General features: G+C 34.5%; 2 protein-coding genes across 2 annotated transcripts; both read right to left on the bottom strand.

Annotated features, from left to right (window-relative positions):
• Window positions 1-709: 709 nt before the first annotated feature.
• LOC113293992 lies at window positions 710-1,885 on the bottom strand. Its single transcript, XM_026542427.1, has 4 exons — window positions 1,588-1,885; window positions 1,323-1,444; window positions 874-1,150; window positions 710-792 (listed from the first exon to the last, which is right to left on the bottom strand). Exons 1-4 carry the CDS (start codon window positions 1,883-1,885, stop codon window positions 710-712), a joined length of 780 nt encoding a protein of 259 aa, XP_026398212.1.
• LOC113293991 (1-aminocyclopropane-1-carboxylate synthase 7-like) lies at window positions 1,882-8,883 on the bottom strand. The gene is made up of 7 exons (XM_026542426.1): window positions 8,743-8,883; window positions 8,342-8,640; window positions 7,384-8,220; window positions 5,083-5,176; window positions 3,330-3,427; window positions 2,950-3,089; window positions 1,882-2,510 (listed from the first exon to the last, which is right to left on the bottom strand). Exons 1-7 carry the CDS (start codon window positions 8,761-8,763, stop codon window positions 1,882-1,884), a joined length of 2,118 nt encoding a protein of 705 aa, XP_026398211.1. The 5' UTR covers window positions 8,764-8,883.
• Window positions 8,884-13,450: the final 4,567 nt, after the last annotated feature.

The raw sequence follows: 13,450 nt of genomic DNA, 5'->3' as shown, positions 1-13,450 counted from the left end.
AAAGACATTTGGTTTTGTTGGGTCTGCCAAGTACGTCGTCGTGGGAGGAATTTTCAGGGCGTTCCATCAAATCTCGACCTCATACAAGCTCGTGTATTACACATGACACACATGATTATCCTATATATGCCACCTCATGCTCTCCACATGACATAGGTGAACCAAAACTACAAATGTGAGCACTTCTTCACCTCAATCAACATTGACTATGAATAATACCAACACACCATACAAACAAATCACGCACCAAATATGACTGAGTCACCACATAAGGATATTTTTAGGTATGTCGATCTACGACATTGTGAGTAACATCCTACACAAACATATTACAAAATAAGAGCTAGGAGCAATGCAGTTAATATCGGATATCGGTTTATCTCGGCTAGGACCGATACACTGGTACGACTTTATATCGGGGATAATATCGGTAAAATATCGCTTCCAAATTTAGAGACTATAATTTTATAGCTACCATCAATTTTATCAAAAACACAAGAGTAACTTCAATAACTTTAAAGTTCACTACCTAAAATGATAAATAAACAAGTTCAAACTAGAAACAGGAGAGTAACTTCAACAACTTTAAAGTTTACTGCCTAAAATGGTAATTAAACAAGTTCAAAATTCAAACTAAAAACAGGAGAGTAACTTCAACAACTCTAAAGTTTACTACCTAAAATGGTAATTAAACAAGGATATTACAATCTTATTCAAAATCATACGCGCCACTATAGATATCATCATCTTCAGTAACTCCATTAGCTCCATCAAGTAGTCTATAATCAGTGTCTAACATAAATTAATCGGTATCATATCCATCATACTCAGAGTCGGTTGGGGAAGTAGACTTACTTCGAGAGCTACATGTACCTATACTACCAACTGGCCGACTTTCTTCACCAAGAATATCTTGCAGATCATCTATAGTTACATTATCACCTTCTACAACCAAGTCTTCCAAGTTCTGTGGATCCAACCATTCATCATTTTCATCATGGTCATCAAGAAAAATAGGATCACGAGCTTTCTCATCATCGTTATATTCTGAAATTTCTTTATAACGACGCTGCAATTTCTTGTTATATTGGATAAAGACACTATCATTCGATTTCTGTTGTTTTATGCGATTCCGCTTCTTAGAGTGCAACTGAAATACAAAAAATAAATAGGTAAACTAATTGTTTCATGCATTGCTGTTTGTTGTGATAAGAAGACAACAATATACATTGGATTAGTGATACAATCTTGTTTGTTACTGAAATTCATGACTTTGCAAAGAACATAGTGCAACTGTGAAAAACAGAACAAGGAAGACTCACATTTTGAAATGTGCTCCAGTTTCGCTCACATGGGGAAGCAGACGAAGTAAGACTCAATATCCTGATTGCAAATTTTTGTAGGTTTGGAACATCGATTCCTCCATATATAATCCACCAATCATCTGTCATAAACACGTACAAAGTAGTTAATTAATACAAACCTATCTAACATAAACGTAATCAAACTTCAAACTTACAGAACAGGAAAACTTGCGAGGTTGATCTTTGTCTCTTCTTTTTTTGCATACAGGAGTTCCCAGGATACCATAAGCATCACTATATCGTCTCAATTCAGTTGTTGCTAGCTCAAGTTCATCTTCATTGGTTATAAGCCTTTCCATAGCTGCATGAAGTTCCCTTTTGATTTCTATGTACTTTGTATCATTATCCATCACTTGAGCTGGAATCTTATAGAATATGGAAGGATTTAAATAATAAACGGCACAATGTAGCGGATGATTAAAGTTATTCTTCCATCTTTTATCAAAAACAGCCTTAACTATATCCCAAGTATCATTATCTTCACTGAGATTCTTCTCAAGTTGATCCCTTGCTATTCTCATTGCCTCATAAAAAGAAGGCATTGTAGGTTTGCGTTCGATATCCGTAACCTTACTACCTTAACTAAAGGCTTTAGCACCCTACAAGAGTAATCAACATCTTCCCAGAATTTACTATTTGTAACAATCTTAAGTGCATTTACTCCAACAGTTTCTCTAGCAAACCTAGTTTTTACCCACCTATCATTCACAAACACCATTTGTAGAGGAGTTTTATACTTTTGAATACTCTCTAGTGTGTAGTATTGAGTTGCAAATCTAGTTTTTGTAGACCTATGTAAATCTGCTTTAGTCAAGTCCCTCAATAAGCTCAATACTTGAAAATGAACATAAATATATGTAACCAGTCTCTTACCTAGAATGACGGCTGTCTTGATTCGTGGAAGCCTGGAACCAAGTTCTTCTAGCATCAACTGAACACAATGAGCACCACAAGGAGTCCAAAACATATGTGGGTATTCCAGCATTAAATCCTTCCCTGCCTTTTTGAAGTTTGAACCATTATCCGTAATGAACTGAACTTCATTTTCTGCACCAACATCAGTAATTACCTCCTTTACAAGCTTGCGAATGAAATCAACATCATTGGTTCTATTTGAGGCATCCACCGACTTCAAAAAAACTGAACCTTTAGGACAATTCACCAAAAAGTTAATAAGATGTCGTTTTTTCCTATCCGTCCAACCATCTGACATGATAGAACATCCAAACCTTTTCCAATGTTCCCTAAATGTATCAACAAACTTCTTCATTTCTTCTAATTGTTCCTTGAAAAGATTGGTACGAATCTGATGGTAAGATGGGGGGTGGGAGGGGGTGGGTGGGGGGGGTGGGGGGGGGGGGGGGGGATAGCTTTCCCATAATCACCAATTGCAAAGATCATTTTTTGGAAACTTGGGCAACGAACGGTATTAAATGCTATTGAATTATCAGTCATCCAAGCTGATATGCATTTCCATGCCGTCTTCAGTAACTTCTCTTTCACCGCACAGTTTCTTTCAGCAGTGGCTTTCTGAGTTTTCTGGTGGTCTGTCCTCATATATAAATCAATGGGCCTCTTGTATTACTTTGGCTTATTCGCTTTCTCTTCGTCTGATTCTGAACAAGTAGTTGACTAGCACTAGCACTACCACTACCCACATTGCCATCAGTTTCAACTTCTTGCTCCTCAACATCTGTATTAGCATCAGAGACTTCATCTGAATTGCTTGCACGCTGATACGCTAAGTCAATGTTAGCCTATAAGCTTTTCTGGTCCTCTTTAAAACAAACTCCTGATTAATTTTGTTCATAATCTCAACGGTTGCTCTCGGACATGATGTAGTATTCCCTGTCTTCCCTATGAGATGCTGCTTAAGCCTTGTGATTCCACCGCCACAGATTACTTTCTTACATAACAAACAAGTAATTACATTATGATTTCTGGGTCTTGGCGTTCACCCATTACCATGCTGTATCTCTAGTTTGCATAGAAGAAGGCAATGAACCACATGTAGAGTTTGTGGTGTTTGCATTGGATGCACTATAAGAATCCATGATCAAAACCTAAAACAAAAACACAAAATTTGAATCAGTAACTATGTTATGGTTATTCACACATTACAACTTTTTTCAAATCCAGGAATTAATGGAGATTAGCAAATCACTAAACAGTTGGTGCAAATGTTCCAGGTTTATTGAAGTCATTGACTTAACTTAACAAGCATTTAACTTAACAAGCATTTAACTTAACAACCCAGTTGGTGCAATTAACTTAACAAGCATTTTCACAAGATCATACACACAATCCCAACTTGTTTAAACATAATTCAATTGTTGTCATAACAATAATAATCTCAGATGACACAGAACACATAGTATTTGATACAAATCAACAAGTTTATTGACAAAAAGGAACACATTGAATTAATGTATAACTTCTTCAGTGCAAGATTTTCAATGACTAAAAATTCAGACCTCAAATAGCGACAGCTTATCAAACTCAACTCTTTAAGTAAAATACAAATTGATGGAATGCAAACTAAACCCTACAAACTACCTGTATAGGAAAGGAATGTTACCCATACCAAAACAACCATTAATCACACAAAAAAAATCATAATCAAACCAAACAAAGGGAGTAATTAATTTTCAAAAGATTCAAAACCCTAACCTTCTATAAGCCAACGATCTCTGAAATTTAGATGTAATCAAAAGTTCCTTCTTTAGATTGAGATTCTCACTGATGAGATTGAGAAGAAGCACATGATTGAGAAGAAGAACTGGTGAAGAACACAATATCTTTTCCTTTCACTTTAGTTCTCTGTTGCTTTTTTTCGGCCGAACTGAAGAAGTAATTTTTGATCGAGTCTAGGATTTATCCCTTCCCTTCCACGAAAAACCTAAAATAACCTTATTCTTTACCTAAAACTACTAGAATAACCGATACCGGATTATCGGAGAAAAAATCGTTTCGGCTAATATCGGACGATATTATCGCAAAGATATCGTATCGCCGATACAATGCTTATCGTACCGCTCCAAGGCTGATATCCGATATTTTCCCGATATATCGGCCGATACGGCCGATATTGACTACATTGGCTAGGAGGAGCTAGGAATGACAAAAAGGTAGCTATGATTGTATTTAATTCATTGATGTATCCAAAACTATACATGCAATAACAAATGAGGTGGATATTGTATCCTTCGTCCTCATCCCACCGACCTGAAATTAGGTGTTGTAGCTATAAATGGACTAACAACGTTCATGCTGGATATAATAACAAAACATCAAATTTTGTTACAAAACTTCGTCTTTCTCAGAACTTCTGATCTCATTTCCTTGAACTTCTCTCTTAAGACAAACCTAAATTTGTATTATGTGACTAAATCAGTCGTTGAACAACCATAATCTTAGTTTAGGTGAGGACGATTCATCATAAAGCCTACAACCTTTATCTTTTCCATCACTCTTCATTTTTCAACATCTGCACGTGGATAACCAAATTAACTTAACATAAAAATAAAAAAATAGTTCTTATCCATTACGAAAAATGGGTAAATATGTTTTCAGAAGATTATTGAAAAAGATTCACCTCATCTAATTTGCCTTGCATTTTTAAGGGCCACTCAAAAAGAATTAGGGGCCAACAATAGACAAAATAGGGTCACCCAAATCTAAATAGAGTTCTCCCCTTATCAATTTTTTTCGTAATGACAAAATTACCCTCTAATAATCGGAAGTTAAAAAACAATTCGGCAGTTTTTTTTTCTTTCTTTTTTCGATTTATGCTGCGACCATAATCGGTAGTTATGATCCAAAATTATGATCTGATTACTTGAAATCAAAAATGTGATCCGAAATTTTTTTGGATTTGCAGCAGCATAAACATAATCGGTAGGTAACAATCTATTTTACCTACCGATTATGGCTGATGTTCTTGGATTTATAGTAGCAGAAACGTAATCGGTAGATAATAATCTATTTTACCTACCGATTATGGATGATGTTCTTAAGAAACGATGAACATCAACCAGAATTGGTAGATAAAATGATTGTTATCTACCGAATTATTCTTAATTCAAAAAATTCAATTTTTCTGTACTAAAAATTAGACACAATCGGTAGATAAAGAACACATTTTGGGGACAGTATATAATCAGAAGTTTAATTAACTTAAAGTACTACCGAATATGGTAATTCTCATTTCAAAATGCCACTATATAATCGGAAGTTACGTTTACTTACCTTACTTCTGATGGTTATAATTCCAAAATTTGGAAATTAAGGTTTTTATCCAAAAACTCATTTTGGGGCCAGTATATAATCGCTAGTTTTATTAACTTAAAATACTACCAAATATGGTAATTCTCATTTCAAAATGCCACTATGTAATGGAAGTTAAGTTCACTTACCTTACTTCCGATTGTTATAATTCCAAAATTCGAAAAATTAAGGTTTTTTTTTTCAAAAACTCATTTTGAGGCCAATATATATTCAGAAGTTAAATTTAATACCGATTATGGTAGTACCAAAATTCAAAAATTAAATATATTCGGAGGTTAAATTAACATAATTTACTACCGATTGTGACAGTATCAAAGTTACAAAATTAAAAGATTTTGGAAAAATCTCATTTTGGGGCCGATATACATTCGGAAGTTAAATTTACTACCGATTATGGTAGTACCAAAATTCGAAAATTGAAGGATTTTGGAAAAATCTCATTTTAGGGACACTATATATTCGGAAGTTTAATTAACACAATTTACTACCAATTATGGTCGCACCAAAAATCGAAGATTGAATATTCGGAGGTTAAATTAACATAATTTACTACCGATTGTGGCAGTACCAAAGTTAGAAAATTAAAGGATTTTGGAAAAATCTCATTTTGGGGCCGATATACATTCGAAAGTTAAATTTACTACCGATTATGATAGTACCAAAATTCGAAAATTGAAGGCTTTTTGAAAAATCTCATTTTAGGGACACTATTTATTCGGAAGTTTAATTAACACAATTTACTACCGATTATGGTCGCACCAAAAATCGAAAAAAAAAGAACTACCGAATTGTTGTTTAACTTCCGATTATTGAAGGGTAATTTTGTCATTACTAAAAAATTGATAAGGAGTGGACTCTATTTAGGTTTGGGTGACCCTATTTTGTTTTATTGTTGGCCCCTAATTCCTTTTGAGTGGCCCCTAAAAATGCAAGACTAATTTACATTATAAATGTCAGTATTTTTAAAATTTTCGAACAAGCTACTTATATTTTCAAATTTACATTTAAAAACTAAAATAGGTTATTATTTGCTTTTTAGATATATAAATAGGTTTTTCTAATGAATTTTCAAAAAATATAGTACTAATCAAAAAAAACTCTAATATATAATGTAATATAAAAAAAATCCAAAAATTATTTCTAAATATTTACTAATTTTTTTAAAAATTATATTTAAATAATTAATATAGAAATAATAATGTAACGGTTTCAGCGGATTGACTAATCAAAAGTTAGTCTGAAATCTATCAAGTATGACATTAGATATTTTTGGGATCTTGTAGCGTCGATGGTATCCTTAATGGAACCCAAAAATGAAGGCAAATGCCAACTTTTACTAAAGTTGCTTTAGATTATGATTTTAGTTTTTTAATTTCGAATGAGATGTACTTACAATTCGAAGAAAATTGTCCGTTGGAAGTTTCTCATATCTCATATTCTACTACTTAGATAACGGCGGCCAACACGCTCAATAGCCTTCTATATTTTTCTTGGTTTTGCATCAATACATGGACTTTTACAAAAACAATAATGGGACCCAAAAATATATTGACTCCAAGAAATTGACAAAAGAATAAAATAAAATAAAAGTAACCGATTATATATTTATTTAAAAATTAATATCACAATATATTTTACTTAGTTCATATAAAGAATCAACATCACACAAAAAAATTACAAAAAAATTTCATTGATACTTGTGCTCTAATTCTTCATGTTTCTTTGATAAGTTTCCATGAAGTCATAAATTCTCTTCAATGCTATTTCTAATGTTGCTTCACTCATATTAGCAAAGCATACCCTAAACCAACCAGGTTCATCACAATGACAAGATGAACCAGGTGATATATTCAGCTTCACTTCATTCACCATTGAATTCCAGAGAATCAACTCACTTTCTTTTGTTAAGCTCTTCAAAAATGGACTTAAATTCATCCAACAAAATAATCCAGCATTTCCCTCTAGACACTCGATGCCAGCTTTTCTTAGTCCATCAATAATTAACCCATATCTTGTTTTCAATCTTTCTCTATTAATCTTAATATAATTTTGGGTAAACTCCATGTCCGATAGCATGGCAGCTAAGAGATTTTGTGTTTGTGACGAGACTAAACTAAAACTTGACATCCTTCTTGCAGTTGTCACAACTTTATCATTGTATGAATAAATTGTTCCAACTCTAAACCCAGGTAATCCTAAATCTTTAGATAAGCTATAAACAATATGAACCCTTTCTGCTTCTTTATAGTTTCGAGCTTCTAGTATTTCTGCAACGCTAACGAATTCTGTCGAAGAGAAAACTGACCCCGAATATATTTCATCCGATACAAGATGAATGTTTTTACACGTAACGAAGTCAAGTATCTCTTCGAGTATTTTACGTTCCATTGCTATACCTAGTGGGTTCGATGGGTTTGTAACCAGAAGTCCTCTAACTTTGATGTTCATTGATTCGGCTTTTTTATATGCATCTTCTAATGCTTGTGGAGTAACTTGAAAGTTGTTCCAGCTGTTGCAATGAACTGGAACAGTTTTCACGCCAGTTCTCCATCGTAAATCTCTATCAAATCTGTCAATGGAAAAAAAACATTTAATATGTTTTCTAAGCATCGAGAGATCGTTAAATCAAAATATGAGATCGCGTATCTATGATCTATCCAAACCATTCAGAAAATATAATCATTACTTACCCTGGGTAGTATGGAGTTGGAACTAATAAAGCATCACCAGGGTTAGCTAAAATGAAAGTAAGGAGTTCATTGGCAGCTGTTGCTCCAGCGGTTAGAACTACTCTTTCGGGGTCGAATACCACTTTATCGGCTCGGATTTTCCCCATGAAACTTGCCATTGCTTTTCTAAAACTTTGTAGACCATGATAATCTTGAAATAGAGCATTCTCTCTAAAGCTTGAAACCCCATTACTCTTCCTAGTTGTTGGTTGTTTTTCTGAATTGTTTTCCAAATATTCTTCTAGCAAATCAAATGAAACCTGTTCAAAACAAAGGAAAAAAAAAATCATTAGAAACCATTCAATAACTTTCTCCTCCTTGTGTTAATCGAAAAGATAGCGATCGAAGTTATGGGTTCTTACTTGATTTTCAGCCAAACCCATCTGAATAACACCTGAAGGATTAGTTATCTCATCATAAGGGTTCTCATCATAAGCTTTCCATCCAGCAAAGTATGTAGAATCTTCTCCATGAGTATCAGAGTTAGCAACTTTTGATAACTCAACAGTACCAATACAAATAGCAGTAGGAACATATTGTTCAATCTCAATACCCATTAATAAAAGATAGTATGTGTGAGTATGATTTCAGATAATGTGTTTTGTTTTAGCAAATGCAAAATAGATAGAGATAGAGATAGAGATAAGAGAAGAGAAGAGAAAGATAGTATGTGTGAGTATGATTTCGAATGAAGATTGAAGAGCGAATGAATGATAATGAGAAAACTAAAGGAGATCGGGTCTATATATAATGGGAAACAAAGTAAGGTCTAAGCCCTTTAACCTGGAAATGATACAAATTTAGTTAATTACTTTCTCCCTATAAGTCTCAACAAAGAAGAACCAATGATTGATGAAGTGATAGTAGTAGATTTTTTTTTTTTTTTTTTTAATCTCAATTTGATAACTCTATGACAGCTAGCTATCTGGGTATGTGATTTTGTCATCATAATTCTGACTCTGAAATTTATTTAAATCTGTCTCAATCTCAAATCTACATCAAGGAAATACGTAGTTATTGACATACTGATGATGAGAAACTAAATTTTCTTATCAATAATTTTTGTTTTCTTTGAAAGTTTTACTTTAGGGTTTGTTTTTGTTGTTGATTCCATCCACCGTACTGTATTCTATCTCTCGAAAGGATTGTTGCTGAAACTTTTCTACCCATGCATTTACTATTTCAAGGACAAATATCCCATGAATTATGTATAGTGGCATGCACGTACATATAACATGCCTAGTTATCATGATTCATGACTATATATGTGAGCGAGCCTGGGAAATTTCATATAAGACATGTTTCATGAAACCATCCATATATAATTCATATCCCTATGATATGCCCAGCTATCTGGGCTATATATATGTGGTCCTAGAAAAAATTCAAATACTTTGCATATCATGCATTTCACAGATTTGAAGGGTCCATGACACCCTGTGCAAAAAATTAACTGCTAGTGCATGATATTTCCTCGTCAACCAGTAGCCATAACTTGACAATAAGTAATAATTACCCAATTATTCAATCGATCAACATCAGGAAAAGCATTTGGCAAGTAATATGACAATTGAGAAACCACTGGTTAATTAGACCCCTTGAAGATTGATTATTGCAGTTGTTGGTGCTAAATGTCTAGCTAGCTTGACGCCGCTGAAAATTATAATAGTTGCATGCTGTGACTTTGAATTAATTCAATTTATATGTATTTTGAGAAATAGGTCCATGGAAATCACCATTACCAGTTGTGTTTGTTTTCTGAATTAATCAAGCTAATCTGAAGACATATAGAATTGGAAACCCTTGAATTTTCTTCACAACACTAGAATTAATCAACTCTAGTTTGTTAACATGCATGTTAGCTATATCCTTTTACAAATTAAGATAAGCACATTATAGTAGTTAAGATGCATGGTGTAATCCGGGGTATAGTACGCAGTATACGTACTCAAAAATCACTGTAATTGCAAACCTAGTTAATATAGTAAGTAAATTCATCCCAAGAAAGCGTCAAGTCCGGCTTGGGACTCACCGAGTTGTCACGGACGCCGTCCCTCTCCTATCAGCCAAATTCTTGAGCATTTTTGCATGCATGGCTCCTCATTATTAATTATGGGGGCGGGCGACAGACCACATTAAGCATTTATGTGTGTGTGAAAGGACTTTAAGTAAGCTTGACTTATTCACATCTAAATTATTGTAGTACTAGTGTACTGCATGATCTTCTAATTAATTCAAAGGACTCTACTAATAGAAATGTCCCATAATACCCGTAAGCACTCTTCAACTGTCTCTAATATGGACGCACGACGTGCATCATACGTACAAGAACGATAATGTACCCTAGCATTATTGATTAACTAAACTTCAGTAAATCTGAATCTGAGGTACTACCTAAAAAAATTTAGCCAGTGCTCAGCAATGTCTTAGCTAGTGCTCAGCAATGTATACAGCTTGAACACAAGCTCGGAAACATTCAGCGCGAACACAAGCTCCGAACCCCAACTTCTATGGGATAAGTCACTGGCTTAAGTGACAGTTCAATATTATTAATTACAATAAGGTTGGAACTAAATAAATTTCATGGTCCGACCTTTTAAAGATCATAATTACACACGAATACGCGCTAACTCTACTCATAAAATAAATGTAGGGGCCATAATAGTTGTACTCCCATCCCACATGGGGGTGTCAACTTCGTACGTTAGGTACATATGGTCGTGCAAGTAGTCGTCCCACATGGGGGTGTCAAGTACGTACGGTACGGACATATATATGGCCGTGCTCATAGTAACCCCAGCCACATGGGGGTGTCAAGTACGTGCAGTACGTATGGATTAATTAAAGTCGAGCTCATAGATGGTGATCTTTTATATGGATTAATTAAAGTCGATATCATCGTGCATTGTCACCATTCGGCCAGCCTGTTTGATCAAAATTACGAGTTAAGGCTAAGCACATGAATCAAATACTGGCCTACGGACAAAATCATTTTTCGTTATCTCTTTTTTTTCTTCTGGAAATGCATTTCGTTGTCTCCATTGTCTTTGACTGTGATGAGGGTCGGCAAAGAGAAAAATACAGCTGAAAAGGTAATGGAAGATCAATCTTGTGCTTATTTAACCTTCTTCTTGCATTATCTTGGACATTTTCAACCACAAATATTAGATTGTGCAGTTCTAGTGTAGTTTAAAGGGGCGGTATGTGCAGCAGAAGGACTGTTCTTTGTATTAAACCTTTTCTTTTGTGTTTTCTTGGTGTTTTTAGGAGGATGGTTATATAGTACAAATTACTTATATGGAATATTGGTGCATCATATAAAATCCTAAATCTCCTTATTGAACTTTTTGCAAAATACTTGTGAATTTGTGGTTAATTAATCAATATTAAATATTTCAGCTAGAATAAACAAAATTGCAGCACTATGACAACCCACAAAGGCACTTTTGAATTGATGAAACATTATATATTTATTTATAGATTAAAAATAATAACAATAATAACACTGGAGGAGATTGTCTCGAAATTTCTATACAAAGAGTGACTAGTGACTACACACTCTAGCCATTTTTCTCTTGGTTTTTTTTTTTTTATGGTGAAAAAGACGAGACCTTAAAACTTGAGGGAAGACTATATCTACGAATCTCATCTTATTCAAATATCACACGGGTACCCACATCAGAGTGATCACATTCACTATCTAATAACTGTTACCATCAGTCGGTCTCAAAGTGGTTGTTGCGAAACATTAGCTGTATGACATGAATGAATTACCTAACTAAATTTGGTAGGACATAACCTCCCATTGCTCTCAAGCATCTCTTGATTTTGATATTTCACGTGCAACGACATTGTGTACGTGTTGAGGAGTGTCTTGATCAGATTGATTGATAGTAGCGCGTGGGGACTCGATCAATGTTTCCTTCTTCATCCCTTCGAACTTTGGACTTTTGATAGCTGTAATAAGTATTATTGTTCATTTAGTACTCACTTCAGCAAAAATAGCTTAATGATAATATAGGAGAATCATTGTTTTTATCAACAATAACATACGCATGCACGAACATGTACATACATGGGACTTGCAAAGTAAATCTATTTTCATTGGTTCTCGATGAACCGTCCTCAAAACACCCTAAAACAGAGAGTGGAGATCATTTTTGAGGAATGGTGGTGGGTTCTGCTGAAACCATAGGATACGCCAACAAATTCAGTTATGCGGTATTGGCATTGTTCTTGGGACGGTGCATCCAGGATTTCTTATTTCTTCCGGAGAGTTCCATCAAACACTTCTAAACAAGTTACTAGTGGAAATGAATAGTAGATAACTAAAATATGGGTGGATCTAGGTAAGGGAAACTGAGATAAATTGCCTTCACAGGCCAGAGTAAATTCAGTAGTAATCTCACGGTTTGCTAGCCGGTCTCACATTGCTACGGTGGTAAAGTCATTGGATGATGATAGCACTGACCTAACTACGAAACTCGCCAGCACCAAATTTTTTACCGATAAAAAAAACAACTCACATTTTGCTAAAAATTCTCTTTAACACCCAAATTCCCCATGATATTTTTTCTTTATTATTATCATTTTTTTTAAAAATGGACGACCCTATGACAAGAAGATTTATGGATGACTTGGTCATAGTGTAGCCTCTTCCGGTGGCCACGAAGGTATTCTAAGAGCATTTCTTAATGTTAGCTTGACAAGAGCTCCAACGGACTACCCTCACCTCCGATTCTTTAATCTGCAGAGCCCCAAATGCTAGGTGCCGTTTTTTTTTTTGTTTTGATTAACAAAGGTTAAATTTTGTTCAAAAAACAAAAACGAACAAACACAACCTGAAGCCAGCTTCAGGCCAAATACAAAATTATATGAATCAGTTGCAACCTATAACTGCTTCCCAGTTCAAAATGAAGTCTCTGAAAGTGTAAAATAACCAATCTTTGAGGGAACCCCATTGAGGAATCCATCGTTTGATCGACAATGATATCTTTAAGGGATCTTCTCCACTTCTTCCCCATCACCATTCTGTTTCTTTCATACAAAAATTCCCACACAATGGCAAAA

This window comes from Papaver somniferum, chromosome 7 (genome assembly GCF_003573695.1).
Source record: "Papaver somniferum cultivar HN1 chromosome 7, ASM357369v1, whole genome shotgun sequence".
Taxonomy (NCBI): domain Eukaryota; kingdom Viridiplantae; phylum Streptophyta; class Magnoliopsida; order Ranunculales; family Papaveraceae; genus Papaver; species Papaver somniferum.
The sequence above is the reverse complement of the archived record's forward strand: the minus strand, read 5'-3'. Positions and strand labels throughout refer to the sequence as shown.

What these genes read in the sequence shown, in the direction of transcription:
- LOC113293992 (XM_026542427.1), bottom strand. Translation starts at nt 1,885, where the DNA reads ATGAGAATAGCAAGGGATCAACTTGAGAAGAATCTCAGTGAAGATAAT. An exon ending in ACTGGAGCACATTTCAAAAT is followed by an intron (nt 1,151 to 1,322) that starts GTGAGTCTTCCT and finishes TTTGTATTTCAG; the next exon opens with TTGCACTCTAAGAAGCGGAA. An exon ending in TCGGCCAGTTGGTAGTATAG is followed by an intron (nt 793 to 873) that starts GTACATGTAGCT and finishes AATTTATGTTAG; the next exon opens with ACACTGATTATAGACTACTT.
- LOC113293991 (XM_026542426.1), bottom strand. Translation starts at nt 8,763, where the DNA reads ATGGGTTTGGCTGAAAATCAA. An exon ending in CCAACTCCATACTACCCAGG is followed by an intron (nt 8,221 to 8,341) that starts GTAAGTAATGAT and finishes TTCCATTGACAG; the next exon opens with ATTTGATAGAGATTTACGAT. An exon ending in AGAATTTATGACTTCATGGA is followed by an intron (nt 5,177 to 7,383) that starts AACTTATCAAAG and finishes ATTTTGGATCAT; the next exon opens with AACTACCGATTATGGTCGCA.